The 20059-nt window shown below is 37.7% G+C and overlaps 1 protein-coding gene across 4 annotated transcripts in view; it reads left to right on the top strand.

Moving 5' to 3' along the window:
* Grm7 (glutamate metabotropic receptor 7) overlaps positions 1-20059 on the top strand; it is an 819622-nt gene that overhangs the window by 538021 nt on the left and 261542 nt on the right. For all 4 annotated transcript variants that reach the window (XR_013112556.1, XR_013112557.1, XM_034512293.2 and 1 more), the window contains exon 6: positions 14938-15138. Coding sequence is in view for 2 of the 4 variants with exons in the window: in XM_034512293.2 (XP_034368184.1) it covers positions 14938-15138 (201 nt within the window). In the remaining 2 variants the exon portion in view is untranslated. The remainder of the gene's footprint in view (positions 1-14937; positions 15139-20059) is intronic.

The raw sequence follows: 20059 nt of genomic DNA on the forward strand, positions 1-20059 counted from the left end.
AATTCGTGAAATTCTTAGGCAAATAGAAGGAATTAGAAAATATCATCCTGACTAAAATAACCCAATCACAAAAGAACACACATGGTATGTACTCACTGATAATTGGACACTAGCCCAAAAGCTCACAATATCCAAGATACAACTCACAGACACATGAAGCTCATGAACAAGAAAAACCAAAGTGTGGGTGCTTTGACCCTTCTTAGAAGAAGTAACAAAATACTCATGGGAGCAAATATGAAGACAAAGCTTGGGACAGAAACTGAAGAATGGGCCATCTGGAGACCATTTCAACTGGGTATCCATCTCTTGTACAGTCATCAAAGGTAGATGCTGATGTGAATTCCAGGAAGTGCATGCTGATGAGAGCCTGATATAGCTGTCTCCTTAGAGGTCTGCCAGAGCCTGAAATATACAGAGGCAGAGGCCCACAGCTAACCATTAAACTGATCATGGGGTTCCCAATGGAGAAGTGAGAGAAAAGACTGAAGCAGCTGAGAGGGTTTGTGGCCCCATGGAGAGAGTAACAATACCAACCAACCAGAGCTCCCAGAGTCAAAACCACCATCCTGGATGCACATAGGGAGGAATCCATGGCTCCAGCTGTATATGTAGGGGAGGATGACAGTGTCAGGCATAGGTTGGTGAGGAAGTCCTTGGTCCATTGAAGGCTGAAAGCCCAGTGTGGGGGAAATCGTGGGTGGGGAGGTGGGAGTGGGAGGGTGGATGTATATCCTCATAGAAGCAAGTGGAGGAAGGATGCTGTAGAAGGATCCTGGGTGGGTGGGGAATGGGGAAAGGGGATTACATCAGAAATGTAAATAAAATATCCAATTAAAAAAGGCCATTATCAATTTTTAAAAAGTGCTTCCAGTATTAGGAAAATGACACAGTGAATAAAGGACTTGCCATGCAACCAAGAGAAAATGAGTTTGGATCTGCTGAACCAATATAAAGCCGGGCCTATATATCTGTTTATACCAACTGTAATACCAACTGTACACAGATGTACACCATCTATAAAATGAATATTTCTAAGGTCAGACTGCAGGCAGAGTTGGGAGAATCCCTGGAAGCTTTTGGGCCAGAGATCTTGGCATTTGCAGCAATGAACCAGAATATGCATTTTCACCAAACCTCCCATCTGAAAGAGGAATGGATTCCAGAGGACAAGCTAGGCAAATCCTGCAAAGTAAGGCTTCCCAACAGAGTAAGCATTAAACATGTTGATGGTGAAAATCATGTGTCAATGATTCTTGTGTGGGGAAGCTAATTCTTGTCCCACAAGGAAGTTAAGACAGTGCATTTGATCAAAATTCATTATATGATATTGTTAATCAAATCTTATTTTCTAAAGGGGAGTGTATAGTTGGAAGATAAAAACTAGACTCTGGATAAAAATAACAAGCAGAATGTCAGGAGAGGTAGAACTGTTAGCCTCTTTGCAAAGCCAACAACCAGAACATAACACTTCTGGAATCTTACTTTATCTCAAACTCAGTGACTTCTCTGGTGAACATGATAGTAAAAGTGAAGTAACTAACATGCAGGATAGGACATAGAGAATCTCCATTTTGAAGTGAGGTTAAAAGGATGAGGTGTTAGGTGAGAATTAATTGGAAAGAATTTTTATTCTGCTGTAAGCTCTGCTGCTGAACATATTGAACACTGCCTTTAAGCATGACGTTTATGTACTTAGTGCTAGTCCTTTGGAGTGTTATAAATTGGTGTGCAAATTTGTAAAAAAGCATCAATTGAAGAAACCTAGAAATACTGGACATCAAGCTTTATTAGGTGATTAAACCATTAGTACATTTCATGGAAATAGTGTAGTCTTGGCTGATTCACAGTGCTGATACTTTCCAAGTATTGGATTACCATAGCTATAATACATTATTTTTTCAGGACTCTATAATGACTCCAGTAATAACCAGGGTGGTGGGGAGTTGGGGCAACTGTGACTAATCTTTTCATCAAAGCAAATCAATGCTTCCAGAATTTTGAGTAAACTTTTTTTTATCTCATTGGTTATACTTACAGTCCATGTCTCTTTCTACATTGATTTATATGAAAATGTTATTTGACTTTTGCTTGCGAGAACGGAGAGATATGTGAACAAACTTTTATTTTCCTTTAGATATAAAACCTATGAATGACCAGACAGATTAGATAGATGATAGATAGGTAGATAGATAGATAGATAGATAGATAGATAGATAGATAGATTGTTAGATAGATAGATGAATGATAGATGACAGACAGATAGATATATCACCAAAATCAGGCTCAGTGGGCTTATCTACAGGAGACTGAGCAAAGGATTACCTACCTAAGTAAGACAGGGTTTCTTAAGGTGCATTAGTGACCAAGCATGAGTGAGCGCTTACACAAGCTCCATCCCTGGAGTTCCCTGCTAAGTCCTGCATGATTCCCAGGCTGCTCAGCTGGTCAGCTGTTGTTAAGAGTCCCAATTTATAACCTTGGGCGTGGACCTTGTAACAATTATACTACCTTTTGTTATCATCTTTAAACTTGCTAGTTTGGTCTGCTTTATTTCTTTTCTTTTCTTTTTTCTTTTTCTTTTTATTTTTAAGGAAAGTCCCTCTGAGGGTAGATAGATAGATGACAAATCACTACCCAACAGAAAGAAGGTCATAGGTTTTGATAGATTAGGACTATCTCTGCATGTTTCAGAAAGATTCAGCATTCCTGACTTCCAGTGTTTCCCATCAATATTGGAACAGAACCAAATATTCAGTAGGCAAAGAGCCAAGAGTTAAGGTAATAGTTCATGAGTAACCAGGTCTTCAAAGTGATTAAATATAGTTGCCTGCTGTGGTTTAAATTTGAAATGCTCTCCATAGGTTTCCATTTCAGATTTGTAGTGCACCATTTGTGGGGCTCTTTTGGTATATCCTGAAAATTGTACAAAATGGGCCTACTTAAAGGATATACGCTACCATGTATAGGTTCTTGTTTTATCCCTGGTCATTCAGTGTCACTATCTTCTTCCTCAGACCTAGCTATCCTCTGCCACAGGCATCTGCTGTGATATATTGTTCAAGCACACAGGGTCATACACACTGAAGCCTATGAAGTGTCTACAGGCATGACATATCTCTTTCTTCCCTTAAACTTTTTAAAGCTGTTTGGTCATAGTGACATAAGCAATAACCATAGTAAGAAAATACAATTTAACTGACATTTCTGGTGGTTGGTAAATAAACTCTCTCTTCTGCTTCTCTATAACAAGGCTACAGTTTTCAAGTTCTGGTAGTTTGACAAATTTAATTCTGAAGTCTTCCCGGAGCCTTTAGTATGTTAATGTACCTGGTGACTCTCCAAGAAAGGCATAAAGCTGGAAGTATTTTTCTAACAACAAAATATTTCCTTACCACAAACAGTTCTATTATTTTTCAAAGTGTTCTTTCTGGGAAGAATGTCCATATTAAAGCATGCTAGAAACTGTTCTTGTGTATTATTGGTCTGAAGTAATTTCATAGTGTGAGTTTATAGTGGTTATAATACTTCCAATATTGCCTTTTGTGAGTACTATAAAAGCAGGAAAAATTTGCAAAGTATCATGTTAGAAAATTAATATTAGAGAACGAATAGCCTTATAAAACAAGTGAGATGGCCCTGTTAGCACAGCAAACATAACCTTACAACATCCGCATGATGCTAAGATCTGATTGGTGGACTTGCTCTAACGTTCTCGTAACACTGATTTCTGTTTTAAAATTTTGTGATAAAAAAGTTAGAATAAGGTGAAATGTGTAAAGTGTTATATCACGCGTATAGATAAAAGTCAGTGAGAAATAAATGAAAAATAAAAACAGCCGAAGAAGCAGCAAAACTAACTGGCTTCACTGAGACAGAACCTAAAACACACTTAACAGTTACTCAAGAGAGGCGAGAGAGATAGCTCAGTAGTAAAAAGCTCCGGCTGCTCTTCTGAAAGACCCAAGTTTGATTCCCAGCACCCACATGGAAGCTTACAAAAGCCAATAACTTCAGGATTCTGTTGACCTGCATGCATACACATGCAGACAAAGCACTCATATAAAATAATTGAAAAAAAAAAAAAAAAACTTCATGAGACAAACATGTAAATAAATTGAACAAACCAAAAAGAAACTCAAATTAGCTAAATGATACCTTGCATATTTCACTTTAAGTAAGGTTTCTATCCAAGATAAAAAAAAAAAAGATGTCTTTTTGAAAAATTAGTTATTTTATTAATTTACATCCCAAATGCTGCCCTCCCTCCTCATTCCTCCCTGAAAGAGTTCTTCCCCCACCCCTATATCTCTCCTCCTCTTTACCTCTAAGATGGTGGCCCCTTTCTGGGTATCTCCCCACACTGAGACATCAAGTGTCTTCAGGATTAAAGGCACATTCTCTCCCACTGAGGCCAGACAAAACAGTCCTGTGCTTCATATGTGTCAGGGGCCTAGGAACAGCCTGTGTATGTTCTGTGGTTGTGGCTCACCCTCTGGGAGCTTCCAGGGGTACAGGTTATTTGACAATGTCTATCTTTCTATGTGGTTGCCATCTCCTTCAGTTCCTTTCATCCTTCCCCTAACTCTTCCATAGAGGTCCCCAACCTCAGTCCAATGCTTGCCTATAGTTACTGCATCTTTCTCAGTCATCTGCTGGGTAGAACCTCTCAGAGGGCTGCACTTGCAAGGCTCTTTTCTGCAAGCACAATATAGCATCATTAATAGTGTGAGGGACTGGTGCCTGCCCATGGGATGGATCCTCTAGAACTGGTGTCACAGATGTTTGTGAGCATCCATGTGAACGGAACCTTAGTCCCATGAAATAGGATCAAGTGTTTCTAACAAATGAGGTATCTTTTCACCCCAGAATAACTTCTCAAGCATGACTCAGAAATCAGAAGTAATTAAGAAAATATTATTATGAAAAAATGAATAACTGTTTTATCTATAAAAAGACACATTAAAGAAAAATGCAAACTAGAGAAAATGTTTGCAAGTTACTTCTTATCTGTATAATTAATGAAGCTTTTTAAAGATAGAGGAGTAAATGAGAATTCAATTTTGTACCAATTGGCTGGATTGTGAAAACTGGCATTCTCTTTTATACAGAGATATTAGAATTTCCATGTGAGGAAGAGGCAAGTAATGGACTGCAGAGATGACTCTGAATAAAGTGTTCACTGTGCAAGCCTAAGAACCTGAGGTCGAATCCTCAGCACTCACATAAAAATTTAAGCATGACCAGGTGCATATCTGTAACTTGAGAGCTATGTGGAGCAGAGACTAAAGATTCTCTAGGGCCTACTGGTTTCCAGAATAGTTTCCAGTTAAGTGAGAGGCCCTTTCCCAAAGGAATAAGTCAAAAGGTGTGAGAATAAAATATCAGAAGCCCTCTTCTGGTCTCTGTTGTGTATCTTTGTGGTTATATGGCACAAGCACACATAAAGAAAAAAAATCATAAATAAAAGAGGTAGTTGGAAGTTATCCTTCTATACCTGATGAATGCATATTGAATTTTTGGAGGTGTGGCAGGGAGGGAACAAAATATTTCCTGTCTTGTGGTAGCAAAGTAGTACAATTCCTCTAGAGGGGAGTTTGGCAGTATAGATCAGCAATAGAGATGAGTTTACCCTTGCTAATGCAGTCCACTGTTTCAGAATTTATCTCTAATTCAAAAATTGGTCAAAAATAGTGCATGCACACACCACACACACACACACACCACATGGCTCTGAATTATACTGTATGTTGTAAATCATTTGCTAAATATGTTCTTAGAGCATTCTTGAGAGTATTCATAGTTATTATGAAATTATATAAATTAATAATTATTGCATTATCATTAAGAACCAGGAATTTACTTGAAAGGGAGAAGAGTCAAGATTAGGTAAAATTCTTTAATTCACCTTGAAAATGTCAGTTTGTGATTAATTAATTAATTTATTTATTTATTGGTGGGAATTCTGAAGTTTGTGTTGTCTTTCTTTTTTTATTGCATATTTTATTTACATTTCAGATGTTATTCCCTTTCCCAATTCCCCCTTGAGGAACTCCCTATCCCATCTCCACTCTTCCTGCTTCTATGAGAATATGATCCCAAGCACCCACACACTCCCTCCTTCCCACACTCAAAGTTCCCCACATTGGGACATCCAGCCTTCACAAGACCAAGGACCTCATTTCCCACCTATACCTGACAAGGCCATCCTCCCCAACATATACAGCTGGAGCCATGGATTCCTCCCTATGTGCTCCCAGGATGATGGTTTAGACCCTGGGAACTCTGATTGGTTGGTATTGTTGCTCTCCTCATGGGGCCACAAACCCTTTCAGCTCCTTCAGTCTTCTCTCTCACTCCTCCATTGGAAACTCCATGATCAGTTCAATAGTTAGCTGTGAGCATCCTCCTCTGTATATGTCAGGCTCTGGCAGACCTCTAAGGAGACAGCTATATCAGGGTCCTGTCAGCATGCACTTCCTGACATCCACATCAGCATCTACTTTTGGTGACTGCACAAGGGATGGATACCCAGGTGAAATGGTCTCCAGATGGCCCATTCTTCAGTTTCTGACCCATACTTAGTCTCCATATTTGCTCCCTTGAGTATTTTGTTACTACTTCTAAGAAAAAATCTAAGCACCCACACTTTGTTCTTCCTTGTTCATGAGCTTCATGTGTCTGTGAGTTGTATCTTGGATATTGTGAGCTTTTGGGCTAGTGTCCAATTATCAGTGAGTACATACCATCTGTGTTCTTTTGTGTTTGGGTTACCTCACTCAGGATATTTCCTAGTCCTATCCATTTGCCTAAGAATTTCACGAATTCATTGTTTTTAATAGCTGAGTAATACTCCATTGTGTAAATGTACCACATTTTTTTGTATCCATTCCTCTGTTGAAGGACATCTGGGTTGTTTCCAGCTTCTGGTTATTATAAATTAGGCTGCTATGAACATAGTGGAGCATATGTCCTTGTTATATGTTGGAGCATCTTTTGGTTATATGCCCAGGAGTGGTATAGCTGGGTCCTCAGCTAATGCTCTGTCCAATTTTCTGAGGAACCGCCAGACTGATTTCCAGAGTGATTTTACCAGCTTTCAATTCCACCAACAGTGGAGGAGTGTTCATCTTTCTCCACTAGCCTCACTAGCATCTGCTATCACCAGAGTTTTTGATCTTGGCCATTCTGACTGGTGTGAGGTGGTATCTCAGGGTTGTTTTGATTTGCATTTTTCTGATGACTAAATATATTGAACATTTCTTTAGGTACTTCTTGGCCATTTGAGTTTCCTCGGTTGAAAATTCTTTGTTTAGCACTGTACCCCATATTTAATTGGGTTATTTGGTTATCTGGAGTCTAATTACTTGAGTTCTTTGTATATATTGGATATTAGCCCTCTATCAGATGTAGGATTGGTAATGATCTTTTCCACACACTGTTGGTTGTCATTTTGTCTTATTGACAATGTCCTTTGCCTTACAGAAGCTTTGCAATTTTATGAGGTCCCATTTGTCAATTCTTGATCTTAGAGCATACGCCATTGGTGTTCTGTTCAGAAACTTTTCCCCTGTGCCCAGATATTCAAGGGTCTTTCCCACCTTCTCTTCTATTAGTTCCAGTGTATCAGGTTTTATGTGAAGGTCCTTTATCCACTTGGACTTGGGTGTTGTACAAGAAGATTAGAATGGATTGATTTGCATTCTTCTACATACTGAACTACAGTTGAACCAGCACCATTTGTTGAAAATGTTGTCCTTTTTCCACTGGATGATTTTAGTTCCTTTGTCAAAGATCAAGTAACCATAGGTGTGTGTATATTCATTTCTGGGTCTTCAATTCTATTCCATTGATCTTCCTGCCTGTCTCTGTACCAATACCATGCAGTTTTTAATACTATTTCTCTGTAGTACAGCTTAGGGTAAGGGATGGTGATTTCCCCAGAAGTTCTTTTATTGTTGAGAATAGTTCTCCCTATGCTGGGGTTTTTGTTATTCCAAATGAATTTGAGAATTGCTTTTTTTGTTTTTATCTCTATGAAGAATTAAGTTGGGGGAATTGCATTGAATCTGTAGATTGCTTTGGCAAGATGGTCACCTTTACTATATTAATCCTGCCAATCCATAAGCGTGGGAGATCTTTTCATCTTTGTTGAGATCTTCAATTTCTTTCTTCAGACACTTGAAGTTCTTGTCATACAGATCTTTCACTTATTTGGTCAGATTCACTCCAAGATATTTTATATTATTTGTGACTATTGTGAAGAGTGTCATTTCCTTAATTTCATTCTCAGGCTGTGTATTCTTTGAGTAGCGGAAAGGCACTGATTTGTTTGAGTTGATTTTATATCCAGCCATTTTGCTGAAGTTGTTTATCAGGTTTAGGAGTTCTCTGGTGGAAGTTTTAGGGTCACTTAAGTATACTATCATATCATTTGCAAATAGGGATATTTTGACTTCTTCCTTTCCTATTTGCATCTCTTTGACTTCCTTTTGTTGTCTAATTGCTCTGGCTAGGACTTCCAGTACTATATTGAATAGGTAGGAGGGGAGTGGATAGCCTTTTCTAGTCCCTGATTTTAGTGGGATTGCTTCAAGTTTCTCCCCATTTAGTTTGATGTTGGCTACTGGCTTGCTGTATATTGCTTTCACTATGTTTAGGTATGGGCCTCGAATTCCTGATCTTTCCAAGACTTTTAACATGAAGGGATGATGAATTTTGTCAAATGCTTTCTCAGCATCTAGTGAGATGAACATGTGATTTTTTTTCTTTATTTTTTTTTTGTTTTCCTTCAGTTATATAGTGAATTGTGTTGATGGATTTCTGAATATTGAGCCATCCCTGCATTCCTGGGATAAAGCCTACTTAATCATGATTGATGATTGTTTTGATGTGTTCTTCAATTCAGTTTGTAAGAATTTTATTGAGTATTTTTGCATTGATATTCATAAGGAAGATTGGTCTGAAATCTTTCTTTTTAGTGTCTTTGTGTGGTTTAGCTATGAGAGTAATTGTGGTTTCATAGAATGAATTGGGTAGTGTTCCTTATGTTTCCATTTTGTGGGACATTTTGAAGAGAATTGGTATTAAGTTTTCCTCGAAGGTCTGATAGAATTCTGCACTAAAACCATCTGGTCTTGGGCTTGCTTTTTTTTTTTTTTTTTTTTTTTTTTTTTTTTTTTTTTTTTTTTTTTTTTTATGGGGAGACTTTTAATGAATGCTGCTATTTCTTTAGGGGTTATGGGACTGTTTAGATGGTTTATCTGCTCCTGATTTAACTTTGGTACCTGGCGTCTGTCTAGAAAATTGTCCATTTCATTCAGATTTTCTAGTTTGGTTAAGTATAGGCTTTTGTAATAGGATCTGGTGATTTTTTTTAATTTCCTCAGTATTTGTTGTTATGTCTCCCTTTTCAGTTCTGATTTTATTAATTGGGATATTGTTTCTGTGCCCTCTGGTTAGTCGGGCTAAGGGTTTATCTATCTTGTTGATTTTCTCAAAGACCAGCTCCTGGTTTTGTTGATACTTTGTATAGTTCTTTTTGTTTCTACTTGGTTTATTTCAACCCTGAGTTTGATTATTTCCTGTTGTCTATTCCTCTTGTGTGTATTTGCTTCTTTCTGTTCTAGAGCTTTCAGGTGTGTTGTCAAGTTGCTAGTGTATGCTCTCTCCAATTTCTTTTTGTAGGCACTTAGAGCTGTGAGTTTTTCTCTTTGCACTGCTTTCATTGTGTCCCATTAGTTTTGATATACTGAGCCTTCATTTTCATTATATTCTAAAAAGTCTTTAATTTCTTTCTTTCTTTCTTCTTTGACCAAGTTATCATTGTGTAGAGCATTGTTCAGTTTCCATGTGTATGTAAAATTTCCATTGTTTTTGTTATTATTGAAGATGAGCCTTAGTTAGTGGTGAACAGATAGGATGCAAGAAATTATTTCAATCCTTTTGTATCTGTTGAGGCCTGTTTTGTGACCAATTATATGGTCTATTTTGGAGAAGGTACCATGAGGTACTGAGAAAAAGGTATATTGTTTTGTTTTAGGATGAAATGTTCTACAGATATCTAATAAGTGTATTTAGCTCATAACTTCCTTTAATTTCACTGTGTCTCTGTTTAGTTTCTGTTTCCATGATCTGTCCATTGCTGAGAGTGGGGTGTTGAAATCCCCCACTATTATTGTATGAGGTGCAATGTGTGCTTTGAGCTTTAGTAAAGTTTCTTTTATGAAGGTGAGTACCCTTACATTTGGAACATAGATGTTTGGAATTGAGAGTTCATCTTGGTAGATTTTTCCTTTGACAAGTATGAAGTGTCCTTTCTTATCTTTTTTGAAATCTTTTGGTTGAAAGTCGATTTTATTTGATATTAGGATGGCTACTCCAGCTTGTTTTTTTGGGGACCATTTGCTTGGAAAATTGTTTTCCATCCTTTTACTCTGAGGTAGAGTCTGTTTTTGTCACTGAGGTATGTTTCATGTATGCAGGAAAATTCTGAGTCCTAATTACATATCCAGTCTGTTAGTCTGTTAGTAGTACTTTTTTGGGGGAATTGAGTCCATTGATGTTAAGAGATATTAAGGAAAAACAATTATTGCTTCCTATTATTTTTGTTATTAGAGGTGGAATTATGTTTGTGTACCTATCTTCTTTTGAGTTTGTTGGAAGATTACTTTCTTGCTTTTTCTAGGTTGTAATTTCCCTTCTTGTGTTTGAGTTTTCCATCTATTATCTTTTGTAGGGCAGGATTTATGGGAAGATATTGTGTAAATTTGGTTTTGTTATGGAATATCTTGGTTTTTCCATCCATAGTGATTGAGAATTTTGCTGGATATAGTAGCCTGGGCTGGCATTTGTGTTCTCTTAGGGTCTATATGATATCAATCCAGGATCTTCTGGATTTTATACTCTCTGGTAAGAAGTCTGGTGTAAAACTTATAGATCTGCCTTTATATGTTACTTGACCTTTTTCCCTTACTGCTTTTAGTATTTTTTCTTTGTTTTGTGCATTTGATGTTTTGATTATTATGTGATGCTAGGAATTTTTTTTCTGGTCTAGTCTATTTGAAGTTCTGTAGGCTTCTTGTATGTTCATGGGCATCTCTTTCTTTAGGGTAGTAAAGTTTTCCTCTATAATTTTGTTGAAGATAATTACTGGCCCTTTAAGTTGGGAATCTTCACTCTCATCTATACTATTATACTTAGATTTGGTCTTCTCATTGTGTCCTGGGTTTCCTGGATGTTTTGATTTAGGAGCTTTTTGCATGTTGCATTGCCTTTGACTCAACTGTCAATATTTTCCATAGTATCTTCTGCACATGAGATTTGATTATTATGTGATGGGAGGAATTTCTTTTCTGGTCTAGTCTATTTGGAGTTCTGTAGGCTTTTTGTATGTTCTGTTCTTATCTTATCTTATCATTAACACATCTTCTGTTAATGATGCTTGCATCTATGACTCCTGATCTCTTTCCTAGGTTTTCTATCTCCAGAGTAGTCTCCCTTTGAGATTTCTTTATTGCTTCTACTTCCATTTTAGATCCTGGATGGTTTTGTTTATTTCCTTCACCTGTTTGGTTGTGTTTTTTTGCAATATTTTAAGGGATTTTCGTGTTTCTTCTTTAAGGGCTTCTACCTGTTTACCTGTGTTCTCCTGTATTTCTTTAAGGGAGTTATTTATGTTCTTCTTAAAGTCCTCTACCATCATCATGAGAAGTGATTTTAAATCTGAATCCAGCTTTTCTGGTATGATGAGGTGTCCAGGACTTGCTATGGTGGGAGAACTGGGTTCTGATGATGCCAGGTAACTTTGGTTTCTGTTGCTTATTTTCTGGTGCTTGCTTTTTGCAATCTAATTATCACTAGTGCTACCTGCACTCACTGTCTCTGACTGGAGCCTGTCTTTCCAGTTATTTTGCTTGTGTCAAAACTCCTCAGAGTCCAGATGTCTCAGTGATCCTGTGATCCTGAGCTTCTGGGTGGAAGAGCTCCTAAGACTCAGGCTACCTCTGGGATCCCAAAATCCTGCTGCTCTGAGTACATTGTTTTCTCCACTGCCCTGAGAACAGTGATTTCTCTTCTGCTCTGAGTGCAGTCGTTCCTTTAGGATGGCTCAGCATATGGTGTCTTCATGGGAGCAGACCAGCTAGATGTCTACCCCAGCCAAAAGGACCAACAAGGGGCAGAAGGAGAGTGGTATTCTGGAGGGACAGTGTTTGGGTGGGTGACAGGTCCTAAGTGTCCCAGGCTTCCAGTTGCAGCTCTGGGGCATAGGGTTGTACAGGAGGGTTTGTACCCATTGCTCTGAGTGCAGTGGTTCCTCTAGGATGGCTCAGGATATGGTGTCTTCATGGAAGCAGACCAGCTAGGTGTCTGCCCCAGCCAAAAGGCATGACGATTTTATCTTAAACTGAAATAAAAGCCAATTCTATTCTACATATAGTTTGCAGCTCCAGTGGCAAGTCGTGAGCATGTTTTATCACACCTGTAATCCCAGCATTTTAAGAAGTCAAATCAGTAAGAGCAGCATGAGTTCGAGACTTCTCTGGCCTACATATTAGTAGATGGATTATTCTAAGATAACTGGAGCAACAGATTGGGAATCTAGATTTAAAGCTCTGACATATGGAGAAAACAATTAAATATTCAAGAAAATTTCTCAGTTAAGAGACCTAAAACTTATTTTAACATGGCACGTATTATGAGTCCTCTGTGCATTTTCAGAAAGAATGTTTGAAGTGATAAAACTTATAATGCTTCATTACAGCACAAATGTGCCCTAAGAAACAATAAGAAATGCTCATGTCAAGTAAAACATAGTCTTTGGATACCTATTTTTCATAGAAGGACAAGAGTCATGATATCATATGCTTAGAGAATGTATAATTGTGGGCCAGTAAAATGTCCCAGTAATCAAAGGTACAGGCTTCCCAGACTAATCTCTAGGTCCTATGTCAAGGAAGAATAGAATCAACTCGTGCAAGTTGTAGTGACCTCTGGCTAAAGGAGTACACACACACACAGACACACACACACACACACACACACACACACACACACATTCGAGTATATACACATACATGAATATAATTAAAAATAAAATCATGTTTAATTATGTATTCATTCATTCCCTTTTTAAGAAAGGGTCTCATTTGTACAAGGTTGGCTATAAAATCTTGAACTCACTACTTCTACCTTCCAAGTGCTAGGTTTACAGGCACCTGCCAACCACCTGACCTGGATATATAATATAATGGACAGATCATTTATCATCTGCTAGATGTTCAATGCTGTGCTTTGTCAGGGAGATCAAAAGTATAAAAATTGCCAGGAAGATATATTGGTAGAGTCTTATAAATGCTGACCCTAAGGATAAAATAGAAGTTTGTCATGTTTAATTTGAATAGTGGGCAAAGTATAGAAACTTTGTGCTTACATCTGGAATAGAAACTTAAATCACAGAGGGAAGAAGCCAGGACAAAGAACTTCCCAGCATAGGAAACCAAAGAATGCATGCAAAGTCAGGGGTGATTAACAAGAGTAAAACATATTTGGAAGAAATATGAGAAAATGATGTGACTCTGTATCTCTTGGTGATGTCAGAAGCTACCCATAAAGTCTTACCAACATGTATGGATAAACATGAGCTGGACAATGGTAATACCAATAGACATGCCAAAGTAGATGGGGAAAACCCATGAGGCCTACATTCTACACAAAGTTCTACAGACAACTCTGGAATGCTGACAGCAGGAGAAATAGACTTCTTCAGGGAATAGTACAACAATTGTCTATTACCAAATTGTCTAATACCAAATGGTCAGCCCGGAAAACACATACATACAAGTAACTAATATACACATTGTGTAGATTATATTTAGGAATATATACATATACATATGCATTTAACAACAATTCAAGAAAAAAAGAGGCTTTGAATTTGAAAGAAAGTTGGGAGAGTTATATGAGACAGTTTAGAAAGAGAAGGGGCAATTGATATAATTATATTATAATCTTCAAAATTAAAAATATGCAACTCACAAAATGAAAATCAAACTTAGAGACGCTGAGGGGCATTTCCAATGTGAATGATAACTGAGTCCTTGTCAACTTTCACCATGATTGGGCAGATAGGGCAAGTTGAAGAATGACCACCTATTCAAGAATGGTCAAGGGAAGAGGGTTACTTTATATTCTGTGGGCAGTGGAGGGCTGCCATTTGCAGAGATAAACCTGGAGAATGAATCATTGAATGGAGGCCTCTAGCCTCACATCCTGATGACAGATAAAGAGATGATAAAACCCAAATATTGGCAGTGTGTCCAAAACGCTATGGATTGTCTGAGGTAGAATTGGTAAGACTGTTCCATATATTCCATCTCCATGTGTGACAGTGGGGAGTGAAATAAAAATAATGAGCCAGAGCTTCTGCTCTGACTACCCAAGTCTCCAGTAATGACCATAGTGCGCACAGGAACACACCAGGAATTCAAGTTTGGGAAGGATAATGAGGTCAGGCTTGGAAATCTGTGTGTTCCTGTCTGTCATGTCCACATTGTCACTTACCGAGCAAGCAACCATTGAAAATTTTAATATAGACCCCTCACCTCTCATCAGAGGAAGATAGAAGACATGAACCCCTTGGTGCTGTGGGACATGCTACTCCAGGTACTGTGTTGACTCATGATAAAAAGCCATCATGGCAAAAGCTCCTTTGAATTCCTGCTTCTGAGGCATACCTAATAAAACAACCAGTGTGATAAACTCCAAAGGAAAGTTCCATAAATTAGAAAAATTTATAATATAATGGCCACAGGTGATTATGTGACTTTCATTTTTGACTTCCAGAAGATTGTTATCTTCATGCATGATCAAAAAAAAATGGAAATGTATACTCTCCCTCAACACAGATCTGTGTGTATTTCTTGTTTTAATGTGCAGGACAGGAGCGAATTGGAAAAGACTCCAATTATGAGCAGGAGGGTAAAGTGCAGTTTGTGATCGATGCTGTCTATGCCATGGCACATGCCCTTCATCACATGAATAAGGATCTTTGTGCTGACTACCGGGGAGTGTGCCCAGAGATGGAGCAAGCAGGGGGCAAGAAGTTGTTGAAGTATATCCGCAATGTTAACTTCAATGGTAAGACTCCAGTGTCCATAGTGTTTGCAATGCTAAGCAAATATCTCCTATTTCATAAGTTATAGAAATTATATGGTGGCTTTGCTATTAACTCAAATAAGATCAAAACTTAGTTAATTATATACTTTCAACTGATTGAACCAGAGTGGGAATGGTGAAAATGAAACTTAGAAAACAAAAAACTACATACTAGAGGGTTGTGGTATTGTCTTAGTTGGGCTTTCTATTGCTGCAAAAATACTCCATGACCAAAAAGCATGTTGGGGGTGGGGGGAGAGGGATTATTTGGCTTACACTTCCATATTGCTTATCATTATTGAAAGAAGTCAGAACAGGAATTAAAACAGGGCAGATCCTGGAGGCAGGAGCTGATACAGAAGCCATGCAGGGGTGCTGCATAATGTATTGCTTCCCCTGATCTGCTCAGCCTGCTTTTTTTACAGCACCCAGGACCACCAACACAAGGATGGTATCACCCATAATGGGTTAAGCCTTCCCTCATTGAGAAAATGCCTTACAGCTGGATCTCATGGAGGCATTTTCTGAACTGAGACTCCTTCCCCTCTGTTCACTTTAGCTTGTGTCAAGTTGATCCAAAACCAGAAAGTACAGGTATGTTCTTTTCTTGGAATCTAGGTCTTTTACATGAAGGCATTTTATTTCTTTTAATGAGTATAGATGACACACACACACACACACACACACACACACACACACAGAGAGAGAGAGAGAGAGAGAGAGAGAGAGAGAGAGAGAGAGAGAGAGGAGATGCATTGTTTCAAGATCAAAATGGATAGTTGAAATTTTCTATACAAACATCTCAGGTTATGATTTACCCCTCAAACTATAAAATCCTGCTGTGAGAAATTACCTAAAAGAGACTAGTAAATGAAAATGAAGAAAATAAATAAATAGTAAATATTACAGGAAGCATGGAGAGGGGTCTCCAATAATACTTTTCCTACAGTATGAGCCTTTTGATGTCTTTATGCTTTACATACAAAATTTTAAGGGATTAAATTAAAACTCAGTGTATGTGCAATGTAAAATTCAATAGAGTTTGTACCAAATAATTTTACCTATGTCACAAATGACCAACAAAAAATAATAAAAGCAATTAAGAAGAAAAGTATGTACAATTAATTTGGGGATGTAATATGACTATAAAAGACTAGAGACAAAAATGACCATATTCAGGTATTGCACATATTTAGTGTCATAGTTAGGCTTTCTGCTACTGTAATACACCACCAAAACCAAAATCAACTTGGAGGAAAAGGGTTTATTTAGATTGTATTTCATAGAACAGTCCACTGTACAAGAAAATGATGGCTGGAACTCAAGTCAGGAATCTGGAGGGAAATCTGTGAGTGCTGCATACTGACTTGTTTCCCTGTGGCTTGCACAGCCTGCTATCTTATAAAACACAGGAAAACCTCCAAGGGGTTGCACCACCTTCAGTGTGCTAGGTCCTTCCATATCAATCATTAATCAATAAAATACCCTATATGATGTCTGCAGGTGATAAGATGGAGGAACGTTCTCAATCGAAGGTCCTTTTCCCAGATAACACTAGCTTGTTTCAAGTTGACAAAAATCAATCAAACAAACAATAAAAGTAACACAGAGAAGCTAGTAAGTATGCATTTGGTGGAGGTTCATAATTCTGATGATAGCTTTTGCATAAAATAGAACAGAGAGAATATTAGCTACATTATTTATAAATGATAAGTGTGTTGGTCAGGGAAATAAATTAATAGAAATTGTATATGATTAAAATTGCAGAATCAACATGAATTCATGTAATATGCAGATAGGTATCAAATAGATATACAAGCAGATATGCATATGTATGATGCATGATTGCCTCATGCTATCTATATCTGTCTATGTATAGGTCAAAGAGTGATTAATCATATCTCAAAATAAAATAAGAATACCTTACACTAAGGTCTTACTAGAAATATGATTTTTCCATCCAAAGAACGAGAACTACATTCAGAAATATATTTTTATTTATATTCTTCATTTAGGTAAATAAATAAATGTCTAAAAAGAAGAAAATATCTGGCTCATACTTTAAAACTACCACATGGCAAGGACCATTCTATAACTCACATCTCTTTCCAATCTTTTATGAAGAATTCAGCTTTACTTTTGCATAGATTTTGTCTGTTCTTTGGATTGTTAAGCATGGTTGTACTTCCCCATAGCTTTTGTAGGAAATTCCATTTACCCCTCGGGGCTTTTCTGTAGACCAGTAGAGTACACTCCATAGTTCTCACCTCCACATTCATAGAAGCATTGTTTTAGTTAGTGGTAACAGTATCTGGAAAGTATCACCACAACTTCTCCAAGTAGGTAACATCTTGTGGTAAATGGGAGTCAGGTAGAAGCTAATTTAGAGATTTTTTTTTCACCTTTTTCTACACCATATATACATGCAGGGACCTGAGTACAATCACATTTTAGTTGTCTCTATCTTGATTAATAGGCCTAAATGGGAAGATATCTATTGTAACTTTACGAGTTTGGGCTATAAAACTATGAATCATTGTATAATTAATTAACCTAATCAAGACTACACCTGTATCTATATTTACTGATTCCTAGCAAAGAAATTAGAGTCAGGTATATATTGTGAAAACACACCTCAAATATTTTTGCTTTCCTCCCTAGAGAGGTGAGACCCGTGTTCATTTTATCTACATATATCTGCGATTAGTTTAGAAATTCCATAACAACCTTACAAAGTACAAAGTGAAATTGATTACTGAGTGGTCTTTTTGATATATTTGCACTATAAACAACAAGCTTGTTGTTTATAGTACCTGCCATGCTGGAAGCAAAGCAAGATGCTACATTCATAGATAAAGGTAAGTGTTCTGGTCATATACAAAGGTTAGGTGTCCATGACAGCCAGTTATTTATACAAATAATTCCAAGTTACCTTTGCTGATGCAATGGACCTAGAAATAGCTATCTACACTGGTATAACCAAAGTGTCGAATCTGTGTTCTTATTGGCTTTAGGAGTATGGGTTAGGGTAGCCTGTTGAGCAGAAAGATTAACAGAATATGAACAAAAGTTCAGAAACTTGGATGCAACATGGCTTAGAAAAACAAGAAGAGAAAACCTTTTGGGTAAATGCTTTGATGCAAAAAATAGTTTTGTCATCTGAGCATCAGAATCTTCAAAGCTTCTCTGTTCTCTAAGAAAAGTGGTTTCTGTCACATATTGAGATCCAGCACAGATTTCAGACTTGGCTACATTCTGAACTGTCATCTGTTCCCCTGCTCCCTGTTAGATCATAGACCCTCTAGGGCCTCCCTCCCATCTCTCTCTCTCTCTCTCTCTCTCTCTCTCTCTCTCTCTCTCTCTCTCTCTCTCTCTCTCTCTCAGGCAGTTCTCTCAGTTCTCCCTTTAGACAGAGTTCATTAGAAAGTGTGCTGGGCTGGACTGTGTCTTTGCACTTACAGCACTCCACACACCAATGCCTTGTACCTGTAGGCAAGTTCAATAGAACCTTAAATCCTTACTAGTACCTTTGCCCTTTTTTTGCTTTGTAACTGCTGGCAGATAAAGTAAGTCAAGCTAGATCACATGGTTAAGAGCTACACAAAATGAAAATTCTGTAAGACTTAGAAACTCCTTTTGCCCTATTGGAATGGAAAGTGCTGTCCCTTTAAGACCTCTCTCTGGCTCACTGATATGATGATCTCTCTCAGCATGCTCTTAGTATCCTAGTATAAGACTTTCTCATGGTTGCCTATGGCTACAAGTCAGTAACTTTCCTAATAGAATTGTTGTGGGAGCTGGAAACATGCCTCGGGAGTTAAGAGTCCATATTGTTCTTTCAGAGGTTCCCAAGTCAGTTGCAAACACAAGTGTTGGGTTGCTCACAATTGCCTATAACTCCATCTCTAGAGTATTCGATGCTCCCTCCTGGCCTCCAGGGAAGGTGCACTCAGATGCACAGATACCCCTCTCTTCTCTTTCCTTGTCTTTTACACTCGTACACAATTTAAAAATAAAATAAAATTTATAATCCTAAATTCTTGTGAAGGTAATTCACCCACCTTTCTGTGAACTCTGATCCATCCTGACTGGTACCCATAGTTCTTTTACCTTAGTGTTCCAGCATTATGATCCTGATACCTTGTTGGATCTCTGCAGGTAATACCTCCTCTTTGATATCTTCATTCTTCTTCTCAGAACTTTTTGCTTTATTGCTTTCTGTTCTCAGAGTCCATTAAACAGAGTCTTATTTTCCTTTATAATAAGTTCTGGGATAGATACTGTCAAAGAAAGTATAAGAGGCAGAAAAAAACATCCTGGAAATAATAAGCCCATTTCATTAAAGAATACTTTCAGAAGGCCAAAGCTACACAATACACTATTAGAAATCATCATTTAGATAAGGTATCCAGGCACTCTGCTATCATTTTTAACGTGGATTTTAATAGGAATAGAAAAGGTATGACAAGAGTCATTTTCCCTCACAATGATTTTGAGAAGGGAGATAGATAAGGCCATGTATCCTATTCTAATGAAGATTGAGCTGATGAACATGAGATTGTTTGAGCTCTAGGCCTCGGGTATGCTTTTTCTCTCTTCTCTGAAGGTGTAAAAACCTCCAGCCACATAAAGAATAAAAGATGCAGTAGTCAAAGTAACACACCATAGGCATCAGAGCACCCAGTGTGAGAGAAAATACTGGGCAGCTGAATAGCTATGTCTTGCTGCACAGTGATAGAGTTCTCATTTCTTGCTAATGACATGCAATATCAAATTTCATCTCATGTCCTTATATACATGGATTATTTGCTAAAAGCAGAACACTCATATTGAAAATTCTCAGTCACATCAATTCTCTCTGGTTACCACTGTTTGGTAAAGCTGTGTGACAGCAATGGCTTGG

Source organism: Arvicanthis niloticus, chromosome 9, assembly GCF_011762505.2.
Source record: "Arvicanthis niloticus isolate mArvNil1 chromosome 9, mArvNil1.pat.X, whole genome shotgun sequence".
NCBI classification, from domain to species: domain Eukaryota; kingdom Metazoa; phylum Chordata; class Mammalia; order Rodentia; family Muridae; genus Arvicanthis; species Arvicanthis niloticus.